Below are 26681 nucleotides of genomic sequence, written 5' to 3'. Positions count from 1 at the left end.
GGTAGAAGTGGGTATCCACTTATAGTAAATTTTTCTGTGCTCTGTTTTAAATGTTTCTTCACTTAGTTAAGTTTGTTGTGCGTGTGTTTTGTATGATTTTGCATTTCCTATATATATAGATATGCACCTTTTGATTCTTAAAGTTTCTAGAAGTGGAAATGAACTAAATACAGAATACATTCTATAAGAAATGTATATATACATCTGATGATCGATTGTGGGGAAAAAAAATTGATCATCAAAATTGCTAGCATTTTATCCTCAAAAATCGGTTTTTGTGATTATCGGTACAACATTACTAACTTCAGTAACAAAATTTAACTGTCTTTTATTTTTCCCAATAATAACTGCATCTTCAAAATGCAACCCATCACTGTGCAATAAGAAAATAGTTTTGAAAGAGACAAACAACCTATTGAACATGACAGGCTTAATTTACACAATAAATGCAACTTCAAAATATGCTTGGATAAAAATTGCCTACACATAATTTCAACTGTCAACTCCAAAAAAGCATTTCTTCAATGATTTCTTGAACAATATTAAAAACAATTTCTAAGGTAGATGTATAATTTTGGGTCAGATCACTCAGATGGGCGTTGTTGTGTTAACGGAAACACAGAAAAATTTACTTTAGGCCTCATATGCATTTTTCCATTGCAAGACCTGTCCTGTTCCCCCCCAAAAAGAGGTCCATGGGCCACATTGTTCACCAGAATATTTAAAGATTTTTCCCTAAATATTCGCATGTAAAACTTTGATCCTTATACACGTATCAACACTTCACGAAAGTTACGTCCCTTGTCCGCCATCTCCCGGATAAAAATCGTATTTCCCTACGTTGGCCTTTGTAATTTTCCTATCTGTAGCTTTGACATATCTGTTATTTTTCCATCAATTGAAGTTAACTACAATATGCCCCAGATTGGGACAACCCATTAACTTGTATGAAAACTTGGTAATTGGCTAAAATTCAAAGTAATAACATGTTACATTTGGTAAGGTAAAGAAGGAAAACTTGGTTTTTCACCGATTGACCTTTGGCTGACCCTGCAAAGGGACGTAACTCGCGGCGAAGTGTTGATACGTGTATTGTGGCCCCAACCTACCCCCAGGGCCCTGATTTTTACAAACTTGAATCTGCACTATGTCAGGAAGCATTTATGTAAATGTAAACTTCTTTAGTCCAATGGTTCTTGAGAAGAAGATTTTTGAAGATTTTCTCCCTATATATTTGTATGTAAAACTTTGATCACCTATTGTGGCCCCATCCTACCCCAGCGGGACATGATTTTAACAAACTTGAATCTGCACTATGTCAAGAAACTTTCATGTAAATTTCAGCTCTTCTGGCACAGTGGTTCTTGAGAAGATTTTTAAATGACCCCATCCTATTTTTGTATTTTTGCAATTATCCTTCCTTTGCAGGGGGCGTAGCCCTTCATTTGAATAAACTTTAAAGCTCTTTACCCAAGGATGCTTTTTGCCAAGTTTGGTTCAAATTGGCCCTGTGATTCTGGAGAAGGAGTCGTAAATGTAAAACATTTCAGATGGACAGACAGACAACGGACAACAGGCGATCAGAAAAGCTCACTTGAGCTTTCAGCTCAGGTGAGCTAAAAAGGGGAAAGTTTCAAGGTCCTGGATTTAAATATCCAGAATTTAAGACATTTAACGGGGGAGGAATGTGATAGTAAAACAGAATATCTCCCTTTCTATATTTATCTCTCCACCCATCAATTATTAAACATGCAGTTTCTTTCACACAGAATGTAATCAATATATATAAAAATGATCTAAGACATTTTATGATTTTAAAATAATGCTTCCGAGATGTTGCAAATCAATCAATATTTACATCGTCGTCAAAAATTTAATGACCTACATGTATCGGGTTCCGAAATATCTTACAATTTGTGAGCCCACCAGTTTATAACTTTTTGAATAATGTTAACACATTCTAAGCAATAACATACATGAAAATAGCAAAACATTTACTTTTATTTAGCATTTAAACAGGGAATGGAGTAAATTCGAACTCCCGTTTCCCTAGTAGTGATTGCAGGATCTATTCTCTTGGAGAAAATAACATATTGGAATAGAAATAATTAATATAAAATTTGTAATTATGTAAGATGATCTACGCAAAAAGAGGCATACCACTATTGCAAGCCAAAATAACGAAAACTTCATCTTCCAACAATTCGCATGCCACATCACCGGTGCAACCTAATAAAGATGGGTAATTCTAGAAACTTTCCGAATGACTCCGCAATAAGATACGCCTAATATACGTAACAGTCCTCTGCGTATCCATGTAATGCTTCTTTTTTAATGAAATGATGAGAGAGAGAAAATTGGTAGTTTTTAGTATGACGGTTCCTACTTTACGTGTAATCAATAAATATACAAGCAAACGGAACGATTCTCAATGGTATATATTTTATTCATTGGAAGGTCACGGGGAGGTTGGGGGGTTGGGGGGGGGGGGGGGGGGTTACAGGGAGTTGCACCTAACCTTTTGGTTGAATATTTTAACTTAAATATTTTATTCATCTTGGGATCTTCAATCACGTACCCCTTATAGGGCGGAAAGGGAAAATGTTCTGAATTCGTCACTGTTGAAAATAAAATTATCATCAAACAAGAGATAAAATTTCGTGTGTTTGACCTTCCAAAATATTTCAGATATTGCATATTTCAAATACATGTATACGGTCAAGCTATGTTGCGGGATGTGCTCGATCTGCTGTCTCTCTTTTCTTGCCTGACGTTTCGCTTCCAGGTCATCAAGACGTTTAAAGTAAAGTAAAGTAAATTTTATTTAAAGTCGGCACTATATACATTCAACATATCAAACACAAGCTCTGTAGAGCTTTTTAACCGACTATCACATTCATGTATATCAAGGACAAAGACACATAACATGCATGTACACATATATACAGACATATCACAGATTAACAAAAGAATACAAAATAAAAGAAAACTTTCATGCAAGAATATACAGATACGAAAGCATAAGACTAAGGGGAGGAAATAAAACACTGCTTTGCTTTGCTTTGGTTTCAAAGAATTTTACGTCTTTGTTGACCGCAGTCCACCATACCTAACGGTCTTTGCTAGGAACTCCAATCCATCAACTTTGATGTCACAGACTTTGAGAGAAGTCTTGATTGCATCCTTGAAGCGTTTCAAAGGAGCTCCTTGACTGCATGTGCCCGTGGCAAATTCTGAGAGGAACAGCTGTTTGGGGGTATGGTCATCTCCCATCCTCATCATGCACATGACTAGTCCATCTGAGTTGAACCTTGGTTAACAAAGCTTCGACGCCAGGTAGATTTGCACGCTTTAGCACCTCTGCATTGGTGATCCTATCTTGCCACTTGATACCCATTATCTTCTGCAGGCAGTGTTGGTGGAATTTTTCCAGTAGCTTTATGTGGCGCCTATATGGGGTCCAGGTCTCGCAACCGTACAGTAGCGATGTCAGCACAACTGCTCTGTAGATGGCTAGCCTACCTTAGTTTGCAGTTTTAGGCCGCGCTTACTCCACAGACTAGTCCAGAGTCGACCGAACTAAGCACTAGCTTTAGAAAGACGACTAGGTATTTTCTTATCCAGGCTACAATCGGAGGTCACGCGACTGTCGAGATAGGTAAACGCGTCTACGTTTTGTAACTATGTCTCCTGGATCTTGATGCATGGCTCTTGTAGCACTGATCGTGCAGCTTGGCCTGGTGGAATACCTCTGATTTCTTGAGACTGATTGTGAGACCAAACGAACCACATGGCTCCGACAAGTTGTCTGCTAGTTCTTGCAGAACGTCCTTGGAAGTGGCTGCTAGGGCACAATCATATGCAAATAGAAAGTCCTGAAGTAGAGTCTGCTGCACTCTGGTCTTTGCCTTTAGTCTGCACAGATCGAAGAGGCGTCTTTCTGATCTGTAGTTTATGGTGACGCCTGCACGAGACTTGGAAAGAGCCGATTGCAACATGACTGCAAACAGGATGCTGAGGAGCGTTGGAGCCATCACACAACCAAACTTGAATTTCTCATCTGATAAACTTCATCATGATAATACATGTGTAATATATATCTTTTGTATATGGTCTTTCTTTGTTTTTTATAATGATGCATAATATCTACTCAAGAACTGTGTGGAAAACCATACTTGTGACTTACCTATTCATAGTCAAGAAAGTTGTTTCTGTATCATGCATTGCAGTCGCTTGTATCAACGACATGTTCATGGTTAGTTTTACACATAAGTATCAAACATGATATGATTTTACTATGAAGTAATTTGATTATGCTTAAATTTTAATGGTTTTGTCCTCTTTAACATGTGATATTTTACCAAATAGATTTCCTGAAGAACTTGATTCCAGACCTCTCGAGTTTTCGAGAAATCAGTTGATTGATCAATCGTGGTTTTACACCGTTTTTGGCAATATTTCAGCCATATTTACGGCGGGAAATCGGGGTTTACGAGATCCGGTATCCGAATTCTTTGTCGCCGTATTCCTGGGTACCGATAACCTGGTCACCGTTGACCCGGGTCGCCGCGCCGCGGGAGGTCCCCGGAGACACTGTATTTGCGGAGAGTATTGCTTCATCACATTACTAGGGTTTATAAACGTAAAAATGCACAAACTCTACTCGTTGAGACCTTCACTGTTACACGATACTCTTCGGAAAACTTTTTTTTATTTGCACTTAACGACAATGAACCACCCCCGGGCCAAGCTTTTTATCTACTGCAAAACATTGATTTAAAAAACCTCTAACAAGTCATGTTGATACTCCTATTAACCCCCTTCTTCGTCACCGGGGGCGCCCGGCGCGCGCACCTTACTCTCCGGGGTCCAGGTCGCACACTCTCTCACTGGCCAACACACACACCCCTAACACACCAGCTAACACACTGAAGGTAAACATACCACTATGTTTTGTGTAAAGGATAATTTTTTTTTAGTACTTTGTTTCTTTTTGTGAGTGGAAGATCACCAAATAACACATTTTGCACATTAAGCCCAACTCTTTCTTTGGTTTTTACATATATATGTAAACTAAAATTAATTACTCCATAATGACATATTTTTTTCACAATCAATAAAAATATGTTGTATAGTCTCAAGAGCTTGTTTACAAAAAGTACAGGTATCAGAACTTATGAGGTTGATTTTCTTTAGATAGTAATTAACAGGAAGAATTCTATGAAGAATTCTATACTGTAGCCACTGAACTGTAGAATCAGTTGTTGTTTTGAAACAAACCTTAAAAACATCTTTCACCAACAATTCTTGTATTCTATGAGGAAATAATTCAGAGTTCCACTTGGAAATTGAGTTAGGACTATATATGACTTTTGTACATTTCTCATACAATATAATTGAATCATAGTAAAAAGGTTTACATACTATTTTGACAGAGTTGGACATTGTTTTCATAACATTTGAAATGGCACTTATAACACTGTTGTATTGCATGATACATACATACTCAAGATTATATCTTTGTTGAAAAGCATTTACAGACAAAAAATTGCTTTCATCATCAAATAGATCACCAACAACTGATATACCTTTCTCGTACCATGTTTTTATAACCCACCTTAACATATGAGTTGTACCACAGTGGAGTACAAAGAAAATATTTTCATTTATTTTCCTCTCCCTAACTTTCATTACTGTTAACCAAGAATTAGAGACATCTTGCCAAAAGGCATTATTTTCTTTTACCACATAATCTGAAATAAATGTATTTCCAAAATCAAAAATTTTGTTTATAATATCTCGACCATTAATGGCAATGAAAATATCTAACCATGGCTTAGAGTCACTTGTAGTTAGCCTTTTTATCCATGAACATTTCAGAGACATAATAAACTTAGTAATATCAACCATTTTAAGACCCCCTACCAAATAGTCTTGGGTAACAGTTGTTCTTTTAACTTTATCTGTTTTAGCATTCCAAATGAATTGAAATAACTCTTTACTTAATGATAAAATAGTTTCTTTTTTAGGTGTTGGTAGAGAAATGAAAAGGTGATTCAGTTTTGGCATAAGTAGGGTCTTAACAACTGTTACTCGACCTATTGGTGTTAGAATCCTTCTTCTCCACTGTTGTATCATAGCTTTTATTTTGGGTATCTGAATTCCATAATTTAGTTCAATGATTTTGTCTAATTCTACCGAAAAATGTATACCTAATAAATTGAAATTGGTGCATCCCCAGTCCAGTTTCCATCTAGAATGATGAAACACTTCATCAGAATTTTTTTTTTGGATCCAATCCAGATAATTTTAGTTTTTGAACTATTTATTTTAAGTCCTGAGAATTTTGAGAGAAAAATCAATAGTATCAAGGGCAGCAAATAAAGACGTTGGTGTACCATCAAGAACACAAGAGAAGTGTCATCAGCATACCGAGATAGTTTTTGTTCTTTATCATTTATCACAATATTTTATATCTTTGTTTTGTTTGATCAGAATAGCCAGGATATCTACATAAAGGAGAAAAAGATAAGGTGCAACGGGATCCCCTTGTCGGCAACCACGTTCAACATTGAACTGTTCTGATAGGAAACCGCCTTGTAAAACTGAGGCTTTGAAATTTGTATTTAAGATCTTAACCCATTCTGACATATATTTCCCAAAACCAAAATATCTTAGAGTTTTGTAAAGAAAAGACCAAGAAATTGAATCAAAAGCCTTTTCAAAATCAAAAAGTACTCATAATCCTGGAATGTGTCTATTTTCTGTGAATGACATCAAATCATATATAAACCGAGTCTTTTCTCCTGTATATCTTCCTTTCAGGAAGCCTGTTTGAGTATCTGATATTAGATAATCTAGGGTAGATTTAATTCTGTAGCTTATACATCCTGATATGATTTTATACCAGACATTCAAAAGAGTTATTGGACGCCGGTTTTTCAAGAAATGCCTGGGTTTGTCGCCTTTTGGCAAACATGAGATTATTCCCAATCTTTGTGAAATAGGGAGCTCCTTTTGAACAAATATGTTATTGATTGATTGTACTATGTATATTTTTAAATCTTTCCAAAAAAATTTGAAGAATTCTACTGTAAACCCATCACTTCCTGGAGATTTGTTATTTTTAAATACATGAGGCACTTCCCTTTCATCTATGTTTTTTTTTTCAAGATTCTCTACTGTATGTTGATCCAGCTTCCGTACTTCACTTGATTTAATAGTGTCTTTAATAGATATATCTATTAGCATATGATCTCTGCTAGTATAAAGAGTTTGGTAAAAAAAAATTGACTTGTCTTAAAATTTCTGACTGATCATATATGATTTGGTTGACTTCTAATTCTACTTTTTTAAAATTGTTTTGTTTAAATAATTACGAGACTCCATATTACAAAAATACTTTGACGGTGTTTCTCCTCCTTCAATCCATTTTGCCCTTGACCTTATAACATGCCCTTGTAGTTTTTTATTTCTTAAATCTTGTAGGGCAGTTTTGTTTTGTTGAACTAAATCTGTATTAATTTCTTGTTCAAATTCAAGAGGCTCTATTTCTTCGATTAAAGAATTCTCTAGTTTGCCCCTTTCCTTTTTTGTATGAAGAGTAAGAAATAGCGGTTCCCCTTATTTCCATCAAAAGAACTTCTAGAAATATACTATAATTGATAAAGTATGAGGACTGGTTGTTTTCACCATCTTCAGTTTCCAAGTATTGTTTTTTAACTCTTTGAATTGTGTCTTTCACCTTTCCTACACATGTAGGGTCAGTTAATAAACTATTATTGAATTTCCATAGCCCACGTTGATGCTGGACCACATAACACCGATGAATACTAAACTGTTAAAAGACCTGAAATCCAAAACCGAAGTGATTGACAGTGTTTGGTTCTACAATGGATACATTTTTGCGTTGGATAAGGAGGGAAATCGCCACAAATTTGACATCACTGACAATATCAACATGAAACTCCGTGAGGCTCGGTGAGTCCCTAGCCCGTATGCTGTTGAAAAAACTATATGCGTTTATTAAACATTTAAAATGTGTCATTATTACCCACTTAAGGAGCAGTCTCGTCATAGGTAGTGTGAGAACAAAGCAGTAGTGGTATGTTTACCTTCAGTGTGTTACATGTAGCTGGTGTGTTAGGGGGGTGTGTGTTGGCCAGTGAGAGAGTGTGCGAGTGTTACTTCAAATGTCAAAGTCAAATTACTTCATATCATAATTGTTATACTTGGTGCTGTACAAACTTTTTTGGCGAAAATAACCCTGTATCTAACAATATTTCTCTCTTGCAATGGTGGAAAACATCAAAATTGTTACAGTAAACTGTCAAGGGTTTGGCACTTTTTCAAAAAGGCAGGATGTGCTAAATTATTATAAAACAAAAGGATATTCTAGAATTTGCCTTCAAGACGCTCATTTTACCAAAGAGTCTGAATCATTTGTAGAATCCCAATGGGGGTATAAATGCATTTTAAATTCTTTTAAGTCAAATGCTAGAGGATTGTGCATTCTTTTTAATAATAACTTTGAATTCAAAATTCATAATGAAAAAAAAGATAGTGAAGGAAATTTTTTAGCATTGGATTTAATGATGGAAGATAATAGAGTAACCCTTATTAATATATATGGGCCTAATCAAGATGACCCTGAATTTTATGACCAGGTCAGAGATACTTGACTAGAATTTGATAACCAATACTTTATTGTTTTAGGTGATTTTAATTATAGACGATTCAGTTATTGGACTACTACAGGATTTTAAATCCAGATAAGAAAATGTACACATGGAGGAGAAAAACACCTTTTAAACAAGCACGTTTAGATTATATTTTAATGTCAGAAAGCTTATCAAATATCGTCGAAAAATTCCTAATAAAACCGGGCTATAGATCAGATCATTCAATTGTACTACTGGAACTTCAATTCAATTCATTTGCTTGATATACGTGTTAGTAATTGCAAGCTTTCTCTCTGCACACAAGGTGAGGCGTAACCTCCCGTTTGAATTTTCATTTCCAACACCACGAGGGCCCATGACTGCTGCCCAGGCCTCATGGTCAGATCCCACACGGGCATTAAAATCCTCCATCAACATAAACTTGTCTGGCCTGGAAACTGCCTGTATAGCCTCACTATAGTGGCTGATTTGTGCCATTTTACAATTTGTCGTCTTTTCGTTATTTCGAGGCAAAAAGACGACAAAACGATAATGAGCGACTTTTCGCCTCGAAATAACGAAAAGATGACAAGATACAGGCGAAAAGACGACAAACAAAACCCGCATTAGCGACCTAATTTGTTGTCTTTTCACTTGGAGTCTTGTAGTCTTTTCATGGGAATAAAGATTTGGGGATGGGGGTTAAAAAATCACAACAGCAGGTGCTAAGGTGACTCAGTTGAGCAATGTGGGCAATAGGCCTCATCGGATTTTGTTCCGGTTCATTGATGTTTGGTCGTTTTTTTCTGCCTTATTTCGAGGCGAAAAGTCGCTAGTTATCATTTTGTCGTCTTTTCGCCTGGGTAGAGTCCGTAGCCCGATACAATTAAATATTCAGTAACGTTGTTCTTGTCCCAATTTTTCTATGTAATAAACCAACTGCTCACTGAAAGTATGAAATTCAGACTATAAAACACAATATATAATGATTTTTGTTATTATAATATAATTTCAATGATCATAATAAGAATTTAAAAAAAAAAATCTGCAAGGAAATGGTAAATTAAGCTATATTTTAAACGAAATAAATTTTGTTTCATAAGAACAAAAAGGAATCATTAATTAGTAGGTTTCAAAGTGTAATATATTAAATATCTCCTGAAGTATGGTTAATATATGTTGTATGCAGATTCTTTGTGGCAATATCTTTCGTGTGATGCCAATGTGGTTGACCTTGTGACTTTGATCTTGAAGTTTGAGTGTAAAAAATACCAGAACTTTCATATTTTGTATATAGATTTCTTTGCGTAAGTCCGTTCTTTTCTTACCATGACCTTGGAGTTTGACCTACTTTTAAGAAAACATAACCTACTGACATGTAACATCTCCTGAACTACTTAAAGATGGGCTTTCGTATTTTGTATCTAAATTCTTTATGACAAGACCTTGTGATTCCACAGTGTTGGACTTTGGAGTACATGCATGACCTACTTTTAAAAAGTTGGCTTATTCATATATAGCTTCTGAACTATTAAGGTAGAACTTTTATATTTTGTATATAGATTTCTTGTGGCAATATTTAAGACCTTTCATATCATACCATGATTTATGTGACCTTGACCTTCTTCCAAAACAGGAAGGTCATATTGTGTTGAGGCAACTCCATGTTGTGTGAATTCATGTTCATTTATGCCAAAATCCTTTGAATTTTTTTCATGGGAATAAAGATTTGGGGACGGGGGTTAAAAAAAATCACAACAGCAGGTGCTAAGGTGACTCAGTTGAGCAATGTGGGCAATAGGCCTCATCGGATTTTGTTCCGGTTCATTGATGTTTTGTTGAGTTATGACCCTTGGACTTAGAAAATTTATGGGATCTTGTGCACAAAGTTGAAACTGCACTGTTGACGTATGACTATTCACGCAGAATATTACACAAACGACTTGACTTGGGGTCGGCAAGGAACATATAGTGCTATGCAATAGAATGCTTGTTTAAATAAAATTGAAATAAAATTTCCGAAGAAAAGAGAAGGGAACAGCCAACCGAGCCCTTGATTAGTCTCACCCTATTCGGAAGTCCTCTAAATTGTTCACCGAAACCCGTCACGCTTTCTCTTTTAATCGAGTCGGCATCCTGAAATGTAACAGAATCTCAAACTTATTAACTTTTAACTGGGTTATTGCATGTGTTTGTAAAGGTAAGGTTTGGACTTGATTCTTAAAACTTTTAATTGTTGAATGTTCACTTTCACCTTTCCAGTAAAGTATTTTTAGGCCTTAAAGTTAACTAGTTAGTAGGCCTACAGCTGTTTTTCAGCTTTCTTAGAGAATAGATCCCTAGCCGGCATTGCATAGGAACTTTGATTTATTTCTAATTTGAGAGTATATGTAGAGGGGGAAAGTAATTAGAATGTAACAGTCAAATTCTTGGGTTTTTTGAAAATGTAAAGAAATATATATCAGGAATGCGAAAGTATGCTAAATGAACAATAAATGGATATCAAAATAGGCTGAATGTGAAAAAGACTAGAACATTAGATGTCCTGATGCTTATGATATGGCTCTCATTGTAACACACCATTTGTATGTGTTACACAGGTCGGAACAGGATGATCTTGCAATGTTTACTGAGCTTTAGTGAATCAAGCACATGTCTGTTCTGCAGGTTGGGAACACTTCCCCTATAGCGAGATATTCTCGCTAAAACGCGATTATCCCTCTTTAGCGAGAAATAAACATTAATTTACCTTAAACAGGTGTTTTGGCGTATTTGAAAATAATGGCAAATCCTGTGCAACGCTGAATAAGTGCAACACACACTCAACATGATCATGATGATAAGAATTGTTTCTTTGAAATTGACAACATACAGGGATCGACATTAACGGTTGTCCGATTGCTCGAAGCAAGTGAAAACCCAGTTTGGACAAGTGAAACTCAATACATGCTTGCCCGATGGGGCAAGTGATATTTTGATTAGGAAATATGATTATTATAATAATTGTGTTAAGCTTGAATATAAAATATTAGGAAGTAAAACCCAACTTCATATAGAGTTGTTTTCTTTACCGAATCGTCAGATTATAGCAAAGGCCCATTCTAGTAGATCATACTGTATCACCAATTGACAGAGAGATATAATTAAGATAATTATAGAATTATTGCTTGACAGGCTTTTTAGAGTCTAAAATATTTCGGACAACTAAGTTTTTCATTCGGACAAGTAGAACTTCGAGTTCACTTGCCCAAAGGGCAAGTGAGATGAAAAGTTAATGTCTATCCCTGACATAGTCAAGAAATTACACATCAAAGTTGCTGCGTAAGAGGGAAGCAGTCTGAAATCCAATACACATCGTGAGCGTTTTTGTTTTGATTAATATATTTGCAGAAGTATCAGACATATTATGTGAAACGCGAAGAGATGTACTCCACGGGTGTTTTTCTCGGTTGTACGGGATATATTTACTCTTGCTAGAGAGGGATAATCGCGTTTTAGCGAGAATATCTCGCTATAGGGGAAGTGTTCCTAACCTGTTTTAGTAGACTATACACTTATCACTGTAAAGTCTGCATTACCTGTTCATCTGTTTAAGTGGTAGTGGTGATGAAAGTGAGTTGTATAAATTTTTGTTGTCCACAACTCTGAATTGTATACTTATCAAGTTTGACGTACATTTTGCGTGACTGTACATTCATTTCCTCAGTTGATCTAGTGACTTGTCATTCCGAGGCATACTGTAGACTGACGGATGTGTGGAACATATACAAAAAAAACCCACTACCCAAGGGGCAAGATCAAAAGATTGATGTCAGATAAAAATCTACATTCAAATAGTTAGGGGAAGGGGGGATAAAATATCTTGTAAGTTTCTGTTATCCGACATCGATTACTCTTTAGTGGAAAAAGAAAAAAGGCAATAATATTACATTTTAATAAACATTTAATAGTTTTAATGTACACATTCATTTGCGAATAGACAGTAGAAATGGTATATGGAGTGTTATTTATAATCGTATGTTTTTACTTGGTAATCGATTAGTTTCAACATTCATCATATTTAGTTTTAAAGGGTGAAAGCTATGTGAATTTAGTTTTTTGTCAGACATTGAACTTTTGATTTCGCCCCTAAGATACCCAAACTCTGCTCTGTATTAATAAAAGGGGTGATGCCTTTGTTTCCCTACAGTATGTCAGAGAATAAGAAGACAGTTGTCAACAGAAAAGAACGCAGGAAATCATGGTGGAGTGAGCAGAGGAAGAAGGACAAGAAAAGAGAAGGTGAAGCGATAATAGAGTCATCTTCTAAACCCAAACGTTTAGCATTTGTTCTTTTTCTGAAGAGGAGGGGCTTGCAAAGATAGGGCTTAATGTACAAAGTGGATATGTCTTGAATTTTAAAATGTTTTTTACAGTAATATTAGTTGAATTCTGTAATATGATCTTATTTCTCAGTTGAATTTAAGTTTATAAAGATCAGATTTGATGCTGAAGGCTCATCAATTGCACAATGAACTTCATTTGTCTCTGTGGTTCTTTATGGATGTAGATATAGAAAAAAAACCTCAAGAAAAATTATCCTGGATGATTAATCATTAATGATGACGTAGGGGAATTTGTTGGATACTATTTAACTTATTAATATTATTTTATTTGATCCAAGTGAGTAAAGCAAGGTTCAAAGAGAGCCTCTAATGATGTGTGAATATAGATCATGAGCAGAAATACAGAGTACCATACTTTTCCCAGCTTATTATGGCTCAGTAGTCACCAATGTACGTTTAAGAAATGATTTTCATTTTTGAAAATGCATGAGGGTGTGAAGTGTGATGCTTCACGCTGGCATACTTCACGAGAGTGTTAGAACTTCATGAGAGTATGCTGGTGTGAAGCAATGCAGTTCATACACTTATATATTTTCAAAAATGAAAATAATTTCTTATAAAATTTGCATTCTGCTTTCTTTTCTGTCAGAATTCCCAGGCATAGGTGTACTGGAAAGACAAATCTATGGCATAAAAGCTTAGGGTTTGTCCAAGTTATTTTCTAGAAGAAAAAAACCCTGCTTTAATAAGAGTCATTTTATGTCAAAATTACTGTAAATTGTGGCAATATGTCATCTTTCTATCATCATTTTGATGAAATTGAAAATAACAACTGAGTTGCATCAGAATTTTTGCACAAAATACACCTGGATATTGAAACAAAAGCATGAATGTTGATTTTGATGGGCAGATAGAGTCCTTATCATATATATAAACCTTTAACCTTCAGTAATACTGAAGACTGTACTAATTACTGTAACACCCCCTCCCCCCATTTTTTTTGCAGCGATACATAACTGTGATTATACTTTTTTATGTATGGAACTTATTTCCGCTAAGTCTGTGGTCACATAAATCTGCCTAATTTCATACCAGCGGATTTGAAGAATGTAAGTGAATTTCATGTAAGCCACATGCAACTCGGCATTAGTGGAATTTCATATCTGCGGACAAAAACCAAAATTGATAATCTGCGAAATTATGACTTTGTTGAATTAAATATGTCTACAGTACATGTATTCAATATGTATGTTTATTAAATAAATATGTCTTTAAAGATAATTGCAGCAAATGTGTATGAATATTATGAAAGTTCAATGGATTCGTTTTTCATGAAAATTTTGTTTACACTAAATGGTTCTTTGATAGGTTTAAGAAAGAGCACACTAACAGTTAGGCCAGCCCTCTATACAGAAACCAAAATAATCACTCAAGATGATGAAAGTAAGCCAAGATTAGTCAACCACAGAGCTAAAAAGATCCCAAAGGTGCCAGTCAATGGTGAAAAGAACAACAAAACCAAACTCGCCAAAACCAAACCAGCATCGGAAGAAAGCCCATCTCCTAGTCCGTCCAAACTTCTGCCTCAGAAATATGTCCTGTTTGTGGGGAATCTCCCGTACACTATCACCAAAGAACAGCTGGAGGAACACTTCAGAAAAACAGGTGAGAAATCGTACCTGCGTTTAGAAATATCTCAGCTAGTTTGACATAAACCACAATGAACAAATAAAAGAATCCCTCTATTTCTCAGCATTAGATAGAAAGTTTGAAGCAGAACTTGGAATGGGGAGACAAAATGGATTCTAACATTTTGTGTTGAAAAAGACAACTAATGAAGATTGATTTTTCCAGTTGCCTATATCACTTTATACACCTAAATACCATATATGGCCAGGGAATTATAAAGTTGTTCTTGTCCTCTGTCCTTTCATCCCATTTTGAGTCTCTTATCTGTGTAATCTGATTAAGTCTCCCCTTCCCAGTAGGGGACATATTGTTTTAGTGTGAATTCTTCTTTTTATACGCCCGTCGAAGACGGAACATACTATGGTATGGCTCTGTTTCTGTCTGTCTGTCCGGACCTTGTGGGCAAGATACAGACCGAACCGTAAGCTCCAGGATTTTACAACTTGGTACATTTGATCACCATGATGAGAGGAAGATGCCTGTTGTTTTTCAAGGTCAGAAGTCGAAGGTCAAGGTTGTAGTATTACTTAGGAGGAAAACCTTGTAGGCAGGATACAAACAGAACCGTAAGCTCCAGAATATTGCAACTTGGTACATTTGATCACCATGATGAGAGGAAGATGCCTATAATTTTTCAAGTTCAAAGGTCTAGGTCACATTATCACTTAGTAGGAAAACCTTGTAGGCAGTATACAAACCGAACTGTTGGAGCTAGGACCGTAAAACGTTGTACAATACACCTTATGCCAAGTGGAGGATGCCTATTGTTTCTTAAGGTCAAGGTCATAGTAGCAGTATCCAGACCGATTTTTTTGGAGCAAGGACCATCAAACTTTAGTACACATATCTTATGCCAAGTGCAAATATTACATAGAGAGTACATGATTTGTCTTGTTTTTATGATGCTAAGAAAGTATGTCACACCCTGATGATTGCTGATACTACTTGAAGCCAAGTTCTACAAATAGCTGTGTAAGAAAAACACCCTATCTTAGCTTTTCAAGGACGTATTATGTACCATTGGCGTTACTCTTGTTCTTCTTATTCCGCTTCTCATACAAAGTTTGTCTGGGCCATAACGTTTTTACTTTTGTATTATGATTATGTTGTGATCCTTTAGGGCTAGGTTGGGGCCACAATATGGGGTAAAATATTTTCATGGGAGTAAACATTGCAAAAATTCTTTAAAAAATCACCATAGTTGAACAACAGCATGACCATGGTGACTCAGGTTAGCGATGTGGCCCATGGGCCCCTTGTTTATAATCTGATTTGTGTGTTATAAAGCTTAAACTGTTCCAAGTTAGCTTAAATCGCATAACATTGGTCAAAATTAGCATCATTCCTAAAGCTCCTTTCACACATTCATGGATCAGGAGCCGGTTGACGCAAAATTCTTGTCATCCAGGGTGATCTGGCGTCTTTGGGGTATGTGACATTCATGTAATGCTTGTGTCAACACAGTCTTATCACGATGCAAACACAGAAAACAATGGTTTCCCTACAGATAAGCACGGTAGCTACGTGTACATCCCCGGAAAAAATCCCGGTCAGTGCCAGCGTGATCACAGAGCGTACAGAAGATCATGGTTTCTACTGAAATACACAGATTATTATGGTCTTTCTCCCCTGTGTTTATCATGTCTGTCTGTGTAGATATTGGGAACAATCCGTAAACATCTGTGTTCTTCAACAGAAAAGTTTCGTACATGGATGACCCCCTGATGTTACACATTTACTATGATGGCTACACAGATTTCTCGGTTGATCACAGAAGTATACGGTACCTACACAGATTAATACAGAGGATTTTCTTCGAGGACAATCTGAGGGAAAAAATTAAACTTGTATAATTTTTTTATACGCCCGTCTTTAGACGGGACATATTATGGTACAGCGACGTCTGTCCGTCCGTCCGTTCGGGGTTTTCTCTTTATAATTTCATTTCCCTTTCACATATCATGCTGAAACTTGCTGTGTAGCTTCTTTGTGGGTCACTCTAGATCGTACTGCAATTTTGATCCATTTCGACCGTTTTTCCAGGAGTTTTGCCCCTTTATTCGGATATAATTATTATATGGAGGGTACATAATTTGTCCGCCCTACTCCTCCCACAGTTTTCAAATGAGAGCCTTCTTATTTTGTGGAGTGTTTGTATGGGTATTGAAAATGTGCATGTGGGATGGATTTTGATTTTCTACCATTTTTGAGAAAATTACAGGTTGTTGAACTTGTCTATTTGGAAATTAATATTCTTTGGAGGGTACATAATTTGTCTGCCCTACTCCTCCCACAGTTTTCAAGTGAGGACCTTCTTACTTTGTGGAGTGTTTGTATAGGTACTGAAGATGTGCATGTGGGATGGATTTTGATTTTCTACAATTTTTGAGAAAATTACAGGTTGTTGAACTTAGTCTATTTGGAAATTAATATTCTATGGAGGGTACATAATTTGTCCGCCCAACTCCTCCCACAGTTTTCAAGTGAGGACCATCTTATTTTGTGGATTGTTTGTATGGGTATTGAAGATGTGCATCTGGGGAAGGATTTTGATTTTCTTCCATTTTTGAAAAAATTACAGGTTGTTGAACTTGGTCCATTTTGAGGAAATCTCGATTTTTAAGCTAAGACCCTTTGTTCATATGAAAGTTTGTCACAACCTCATGATGGCTGATACTACCTGAAGCAAAGTTATACAAATTATAGCACAAGAAAAACACCCTATGTAAGCATTTCACGGGTGTATTATGTACCGTTTGCGGTACTCTTGTTCACGGTTGGGCTTGACCAACCTGGATGACGCCGGATGCAATACGGTTTGTATACGGTGATGATGGATTGTCAAGGACCGTCACGGATTGACAATCTGGAATGATCCAGCATTTCATCCGTGAATGTGTGAAAGGGGCTTTGAATGAATTAAAGAAGATACCTTAACCAAATTTCATACTCAAATAAATCTTGGTGAGAGCATGCCAAATACATTCAAATTTTCTAACATTGACTTTTCTTATCACCTTGACCATATTGAGCTCCATTCTGAAAAAAGTCTGTTGCGACTGCCATCTTCAAATTTTATTTCATGCTAAACTTTTGAAAAACAACAGTTACTAGACCACATGGCAGGACATTTCTAGTTGCATTTGTCTAACTTCCAAATTAGTCTGGTCATATAGAAACAGTTTCTTACAGTTCAAGAAATGTAATCCAAATACAATATTCTGTGGAGATGGTGAATAACAATCCCTTCGTGATTACTTTTGTAGGTGGAGTGAAAGCAATCAGGATCCCAAAAGGAAAAGGCACAGGGATGAGCAAAGGGTTTGCTTATGTTGAACTCAAAGATAGGATTAGTCATGGGGTTAGTGCAACATTTACTCTGTAATAATGGAATTAAATTTGAATGAAAGACTAGGTAAGAAATATCTTTGGTAGATGCATCCAAGTACTATGTCAGAAGTAGAAATTCATTGCAGAGATTTTCTTGAAATCTCAAATTGTAAACTTCTTGAAGAAACAGGTTTAGAAAATATCTGCCTCCAATAAAATATCTTTAGAATATTAAGTTCAGCTGAAGATGTATGCATTCTTTATTGTACCATCTATATAGCCCAGCAGATTATGTCTATATATGGAAAAATCTTTCAGTTGGTGATGCAAGCATCAAACTTGGTACATATATTAACCAAACATAGTTGAATAAATAAAGCACGTTAGCCACCCGAAAAATACAATATGGCGGCCATTTTTCAAGATGGCGGCGGCCTACATTAAGATATTGCATATTCCTTCCTCTATTGTTTGTTAAAAGTGATCTGTGTTTTATATTTTCGGAATTCGTGGTTTTTTGTCTTCCAAACATGATGAGAGTCATTTGTGAATCGTTACGTAATGAAATACCGGCCATTTTTTTTCAAAATGGCGCCAAAGCATTATATAAGTGTTCAGTTACCAATAATTTGTTTTGTGCTTTTGTTTTTAATTGAGTAAAACACCGCTTATTCATTATTGAAGGAGTATTTTATACGGTTTTAATCTTCAAGAGATATTTATTTAAAAGAGTGACAGTCGAAGCACAACCAGGGCACTCTGGTGACGTCACTGCTGTGGAACTCAGCATGGGGTCCAACATTAGCTTGACTAATTTTGTGATGTAAAGTGTCCCAAATGCTACCTTATGAGCCCCCACTATTAAGTATCCTTTTATAAAGGTAGTAAATAGTATTAGTAAGGTAGCCGCACCTGAATAGACAGGATGTGCCAGCGCGGGAGAGCCGAGCCAAGGGTAATGGGGCAATTGTTACCTGGATAGTGTACAGATCGCACGGGACTTAAATAATGTTGGATGAACGATCGGGCTAGATGTAGGGGTAAATCTACCATGAATCTAGTTGAATCCCAGATTTCAATGTGCTTTGGATAATTCAAGGTGGTAAAAGGATATACCCTCGGCCTTAAACATTGTCAGTTTCTAGATTATATCACGTCAATTGCAATATATACGCTGGTACATCTATGACCTTTAGTTTGAAAAATGGCAAATGTGACCATTGTCATCAAACTTGGAGACAGACTGGAGTAAATGTTGTCTCTGTCAGATTGATAACGATGAAGATCTTAAATCTCCTCCAACCCGTTACGAAACGGACAGAGATAATGATGGGTACGTTATGATTGCAAGAAATATTCCTCTCTTCCATACGATTCATCAGATGCCAATCAAACTAAACCCGAATCGGTTAGATCAAGGTGGTGGCATAGAGGAAACACTATGGCAAAACAATGCTAAATATCATCAAAGCTGTAGACTTTCATTTAGCAATAGTAAGCTTGAAAGTGCACGCAAACGATATGCTACAAATATGTCTGATGATGCCCATAGTGTACCTACAAAAAGTAGACGGAGCTCTTTTGAAGATAAAGTATGTTTCTTGTGTGAAAAAGATGCTCCAAAATCTGAACTTCGTCATGCTATAACGATGGATTTAGACAAGCGATTAAATGAATGTGCCAGAAATTTGAACGACGTTAGATTGATGACCAGATTAAGTGGTGGGGATATAGTTGCACAGGAACTAAAATATCATCGCTCTTGTCTCACAGCCCTTTACAACATGGAGAGGGCTCATTTTGCAAGTCAAAGTCAAAGTAGTGCGGAAAAATGGCAACAAGAGAGAAGGAGGCCCATCCTATCGTCTTTTCAGAGCTTCTTATCTACATTGTTGAGTCGAAAATAGGTAATGACGGTCCAATGGTTTTTTCGCTTGGCTGACCTTGTGAGCCTCTATAATCAACGTTTGATACAATTGGGAATAGAAGCGCCAAGTATAAATCCCACGAGACTTAAAGACAAGTTGTTGGAAGAGATCCCTGGACTAGAAGCTCACAATAAAGGTAGGGATATGTTATTAGCCTACAAGGAAGACGTCGGCGAAACATTATCACAGGCGATGGACTATTCGGAGGCACTGATAGTAGCGAACGCAGCAAAGATATTGTGTAAACGTATGCTAGAACATAAAATGCCCTTTCAAGGATCTTTCCATGACAGTTGTATTGAAGATGCAATGCCATCTCTTCTTGTACAGTTTGTTTGCATGATTGAGCAGGGTGCTGATATAAAATCTCAGCTAAGATTTGGTGCTTCCAAAACGGACTTAGCAATGGCACAGCTGCTTCAGTACAACTGTTACGCAAAATACAGAGAAGAGTAAAAAACTTTCAGGCATTCTAAAGACCGTGAGACGTCATTTACTGTATTTATCGGTATGTCAACTTATTCAAAAACCAGGAAAAAGATATTAGTTGAAATGCTTCATGATCACGGTCTCAGCGTCTCTTATGATAGGGTGCTTGAAATATCTGCTCAACTAGGCGATGCAGCGGTCTCCCAATTCTATACGGAAGGTGTTGTTTGTCCATCAAATCTTAGAAAGAATATTTTCACTACTGCTGCTATGGATAATATTGACCACAATCCATCTTCAACGTCTGCATCAACATCATTTCATGGAACTAGTATATCCATCTTTCAGCATCCAACATCGGATAACAAAGGTGAGGTGCGGGAGAAATTACCAGTAAATTCGAAAGCTAAAAAGGTTCCAGAACTACCGGACTCATTTACCAACATACAACCAGCTTTTTCTCTGATAAACAGCATAAGCCTTCGAGAGTTGATAGTCCTGTTTCAGTTCCAACTTTACAGCTTCAGCCAGAATATGAATGGTTACAAAAGGTCAGTCTCATTGAATCCGTAAACGAGCATGGAATCAATGTAACATGGTCATCACATCATGCATCTAAAGGTAGAAGCCCACCTTTTGAAGTTAGTATAACATCTTTGTTACCATTACTCCGGGACCAAGCACACTCAGTTGCCACAATCAGACATGTAATGGATAAAATTAGTGATATTGTTGCTGTTTTGAACCCTGGTCAGATCCCCGTGATTGCTGCTGATCAGCCTATCTATGCAACAGCCAAACAAATTCAATGGCACTGGCCAGAACGTTATGGTGAAGACAAGTTTATCATGATGTTTGGAGGGTTGCATATTGAGATGGCAACTTTTAAATCAATCGGTTCACTCTTGCAGGATAGTGGTTGGGCTGGTGCTCTTGTAGAGTCTGGGGTAACAACGCCTGGTACAGCTGAATCATTTTTATCTGCTTCCAGTGTTACTAGAACACGCCAAATACACCAGGTAACATCATACTGTTTATATATACTTCTAAATGAGGCCTATGAAAATTATGCCACAGAGGGAAATGAGAGCAGTCTTTCCAAAGAAGACTGGGTGAAGAAACGTGAAGCCGAAAGTCCACAGTTTCAGTTTTGGAATTTGATCCTTTGTATGGAGTTGGCTATATTTTTGCTGATTCGTTCTTTTCGAGCGGCAGACTTTTTGCTTTACCGACAGTCTCTGCAAGAGTTGATGCCATATTTCTTTGCTAACAACAATGTTAATTACGCAAGGTGGCTTCCCATCCACTTGAAAGATATGATTTGTTTGGAGGAAATGCACCCTCAAATGGCAGTTGAATTCAGAAGCGAAAAATTTGGGGTTCACAAATCAAGTCGTGCATTCTCTGCTTTGCCAATAGATCATGTGCATGAGCAATCCAATGCTGTGATCAAAGGTGACGGGGGTGTCAACAATTGACAAAGTGTGGATGTAAATCCGAGTGTCATGGCACGTGCAAATGCTTCTGCTTGACCCTGCCCTGCACCGCACTATGCTCGTGTAATTGCGATCATTGAATTGTTTTGCAAAGAGAGAAGGATGTAATTGTACATAGGGTAATTAGTACTGCCTTTTTGTAGTTTTGACTCGTTTTGTGTACAATTGTACGCATTTTTATACATCAAATGTGCGATTTTCAGTTGCACCTTCAGTCTTTCCAATTCACAAATACAGTATGTCCGCCATCTTGCAAAAAATGGCCGCCATTTCTAAATATTTGGTGGCTAACGTGTTTTTTTGATAAAATAGTGTCTAAGGATGTTTCATACCAAATTTCATGCTTGCATCACCTACTGAAAGATTGTTAGGGTTATCTGCTTAGCTAATAGTCAAACTCATTACAGTAGGTCCATGTTTGTCACTATCCATGTCAGAGCCGTAATGATGGAAAAGTTCATACATTACGTCACATCTGCATAACTTGATAAATGTAATGTCACGTCTGCTTCCAGAATTGAAGAATTTGAAAATAAAATATAATAAAAAGGTAATTGACTGAATATTGTGGAAATATGCCTGCCCTTGGTCATTAAACTGAAGCAGACCTTGCAAGATCAGTTTTGCTTTATTGCGGAACAACTTCAGGGGGCATATTTTTTGGTATTCAATTAAAAGCCCATGAATATTTAACAAAGGGTCGTCCATGAACATGAATCAAGGTCATAGGCTTATTAGATTAGCATCAGCTTTAATGGTAATTTACATGGAGTGCTGGATCTAGAATTGTGTTTTCATTTAAAATCATGAGATTATGAAATAAACAAATATCTTTGATATGTTTTGTTATTGATGTTTATCGGTTCAAGATAATTTTCTTGAAATTATAAAGAATTCTTGCATGTGAAATCGATTAAGCCATCCTCACAAAAATAAATTCCACAAAAAATTTATTTGATTTTGGATTTAATCTCATGGCACTCTGCTTCAAAAAATTTGATTATGAACATAAATATGGAACCTTTATACAACTATCCATTTGCTTATTTTTCAGATTGCCTTAAGATTGCACCACACAACACTAGCTGGCCGTAAAATAAATGTTGAGTTCACATCTCATGGTAATGGGAAAAGTGAAGCAAGGAAAGAAAAACTCAAACTTAAAAACCTGAAGCTTGCAAAAATGAAAGTGCCTGTCAAAGATTCATGATCTCATATAATCAACTCTTCACTCATGTGTGCATGATAGATTGATGGGGCCTATCAAGTTGAGTTTGTGAAAACAGAGGCCTTGGATAAAGTTAGGGAAAAGATATTGGTGATGATTCTGAGAAGTGCATTTTGTGATTTTTTAAGGGCACAATGTTTTTTTAATTCCTTAGTTTATTAGTGTACATAAAGATTGCTAGCACTAAAACAGTCATTACTTTTTAAGTATTGAAACTAATATCAATTTTCCATTTTATGTGTGTAGCTGCTATGTCATGCGAAACTGTTACATACTATCTGTTTTAAAAATATTCAATTTGAAGTCAAGTTAATTGCTTTAAAAATTGTGACACATTTGTAATCTTTAGGCATCAGTACTAATTGTTATTTACTTAGTATTATTAAAGCAATAGCATTTCACCTGTTACGAGTTTGATGTAGATGTATTTTTAATAGTGAGGGAGATAACTCATAATTACCCTGTATTATGAAAACCTTATGTTGCAGTTTCTTGAATTGAAAATGGAGGTTTCATTGATAGTAGCTACCATTTAAAGCTGGAAACAATTGGCTAACTTCAGGCTTTTATGATTCAGTCTGGCAAATGTTTCAGTATTTTTATTTTTATGATATAAATGCCAAAACATCACCTTTGTACAGAGTGTAGAGGAACTGTATCAATGTTTGATTTGCTTTTAGGATTTAGTTGACTGTGCAGCTTATTTATGACAAACTGCTTAGGTTAGTGTATGTGTGTGTGTGTGTGTGTGTGTGTGTGTGTGTGTGTGTACACTTGTTTTTAGAACCTGTTACATGTGTTTCATGTGTCTTGTTACTATTGGATGTTAAGGTTCATATGTTGAACATTTGGTGCTTAAATAATTGTACTCGGTAAAATGCAAGTTTGTTGGAGATTGTGAAAGATATTTATGAACAGGAGAAAGTCTGTGTGAACTTCTCTGGTTGCATTTAGTCTCAATACTTGTATGCTGGATCATATCACATTTGCATATTCTGTTTCTGTGAAACTATTAAATACATGAACACAATTTTACAAATAAGTTTTAGGGTACTTGTGTTATGTTTTGTTTTAATGTGCATATTTTGTCTGAATGAGAATCGTGTTTGAACTAGAATGAATTAGTGACAATGTAATAAAGGACAAGACTTGTGTAAGTGTTAGTAATATGAACATTGTGAGAGTTACAGGTGTGTAAGTGTTAGTACTATGAACATTGTGAGAGTTACAGGTGTGCAAGTGTTAGTACTATGAACATTGTGAGAGTTACAGGTAATAAGTATTGGTATGACCCAAAGATCAAAGATGAGGATGTGTTGTTAGTCCACCTGTTGAGCTTTTCTGATCAAAGTTTTTTCATCATCCGGCTGTTGTTATAAACTTTTCAACTTCTTCTAAAGGACCAGACCTGGCACAACCCACTGTTATGCATGATTATGAGATAATTAAGTAAAGATAAGTGGGGGATATTTAAGATATCAACAAAAAGCATAAGGATACCATATGTCAAATTAATATGCAGTCTTTTTTATAGTTTACATTCAATTTTATATAGACATGACCCCAAGCATTTTGGCTGGGCCACAAGAGGGGTTTTAACTTTTATATAGGATCGTCTTTAAAAAAAATTCTGTCTATTTAAGAACCTCAGTGGTAAAATATGTGAAGTGTGCGAAATGTATGTATTGTAGACTCATTCCATTGGCAATTTTGATTTAAGGTAACTCCATACTCGCAGTTTTATCTGATACAAGTTTGAAAAATATATTTATTTCCATTCATTACAGTTAAAACTAACAAATTATTGAATAAAATACATAGGTCATCACACTTTTTAAGATATGAGACATGCATAAACAGAATCAAAATTGCAATCTTCCTTAAACAGCGTTATCAAAATTTCATACAAACAGGTTATGACGATATAGTAGCATTCATAACAATTTCATGAAAGTATCTTCACAAAAATATACAAAATGTTTGAAAAAAATGAAGGAAATCTATCTCGTGATAGACTTGATAAAGAAATCAATAGAAACAGAGTTATTGCCCTTGGATTCAATATTTTGAAATGTATAATTGATTATTCATCTATAATTTAGACTTTTAAAATAGTTTATTTTTAACAGGATTTTTTACAATAACTATCAGAAAAGACTCCAACAAAATTTATGTTCCTATCATGCATAAATCTAAATAAATCATTGATATTGCAAAATCTGATGACATTACTTTAAATATAGATGTTTTACATGGGGAAAATGCAACTACTCAGATAAGCAATGTGACCAATAATCCTCTTGTTATTGGTCTGTCTGTCTGTTCACATCATAAAATAATCTGGGTCATACAGTGAAGACTTTATTTGTTGAAATGAAAGTTCAGGTCAAGTCTGTTATTCCAGGTCAAAGTAGTATGTTGGTTAAATTTGGCACCATCATCAGATATGTGGCTATTAACAGGGGCAAATTATTTCACAAACACATTCTCATTTGAATGTTATTTTTCATTCTTTGTTTAAGTACGGTTTCTTGAAATGGTGAATGTGTTTAGTTTTACAGTAGTAATGATTGTCTAGATGTATTGAATTTGAATGGTGATGAATTGTTTACATTTACATATCTGAAATAATTGTGAAAAAAAAATTGTATTAATTTATTATTAGATTCCTAATTAAATGGTTTAAAGAGGTTCGCACCTGAGTTTTGTAGTATTGACAATTTCTTTGGATGTGTATTTTAATTTCTACATTGAATAGGAATTATGACATTAAAAGCAAAACTGGAATCATAGTAGTTGTTATTGAGCTACAATATGTTGAATTGGATGAAACAGAAATGGGAAAATTGTGCAGATTTGGAGTGTTTTGATTATTTTAAAGCAGACTTTCCACCACAATATGTAATTCTTGCAAAACCCTTTCAAAATTTTAATTGTCAAAAAATTTTAGCCAAGGTTTTAGTAAAAAAAAAATGTATATGTTTGGACCAATGAAATGAGCATCGAAACAGTACCTATATATTACAACATCTAGCCCAAATGTGATCACAAGCTTAACTTCCTTTAAACTACAATGCATGTATGGTTTTCAAAGCTTTTGTCTGCATCAGTAAAGGGTAGTTTGGTTATTATTAATCCATGTCCCTTTTATCCTTCCACAGGATGTATCTTCACAATTGATTTAAAGCCAGGCATTTATATTTTGTAAACTTCAATAAACTGGCTAAATTTAGCTTATCAAGCATATTCCTTCATCGAAAAATCTCCGCCGCAGTGGTCTATAGAGGTGAGCGTTTGCCCCACATGCAGAAGGTTGGGGTTTGAATCCCGGCTGCAACAGACCTAAGTCATTAAAACGGGTAGTGACAGTTTCAGATCGCCAAACACTTGGCATCAGGTGTGAATGTCACGGGTCCTCGGAGATGACAATAAGAACGGATGTCCTGTGGCATGCTAAAGAACCCTCACTGCTCAATGGCAGTAAGCGCCGAGCATGGGCCTAAATTTTAAGTCCTCCACTGGTATTGATGATGTCTCCATGTGAGTGAAAAGTTCTTGATGGGGACGTTAAACAAGGTACATACAATCAATCATAA

General features: G+C 35.9%; 2 protein-coding genes across 3 annotated transcripts in view; one reads left to right on the top strand and one right to left on the bottom strand.

Moving 5' to 3' along the window:
* Positions 1-2262, bottom strand: part of LOC125683807 (protein disulfide-isomerase A5-like) — a 30896-nt gene extending 28634 nt beyond the window's left edge. For both annotated transcript variants that reach the window (XM_048925275.2, XM_048925277.2), the window contains exon 1: positions 2161-2262. In XM_048925275.2, the coding sequence (XP_048781232.2) occupies positions 2161-2217 (57 nt within the window). In that variant the 5' untranslated portion in view covers positions 2218-2262. The remainder of the gene's footprint in view (positions 1-2160) is intronic.
* An 8475-nt stretch (positions 2263-10737) lies between these two features.
* Positions 10738-25872, top strand: LOC125647495 (uncharacterized). Its single transcript, XM_048874178.2, has 5 exons — positions 10738-10860; positions 12850-12941; positions 14354-14650; positions 17941-18035; positions 22912-25872. Exons 2-5 carry the CDS (start codon positions 12851-12853, stop codon positions 23065-23067), a joined length of 639 nt encoding a protein of 212 aa, XP_048730135.2. The 5' UTR covers positions 10738-10860; position 12850; the 3' UTR covers positions 23068-25872.
* Positions 25873-26681: the final 809 nt, after the last annotated feature.

The sequence above is a fragment of the Ostrea edulis genome, chromosome 6 (genome assembly GCF_947568905.1).
Source record: "Ostrea edulis chromosome 6, xbOstEdul1.1, whole genome shotgun sequence".
NCBI classification, from domain to species: Eukaryota; Metazoa; Mollusca; class Bivalvia; order Ostreida; family Ostreidae; genus Ostrea; species Ostrea edulis.
Note: the sequence above shows the minus strand (reverse complement) of the source record. Positions and strands in the feature narration are given on the sequence as shown.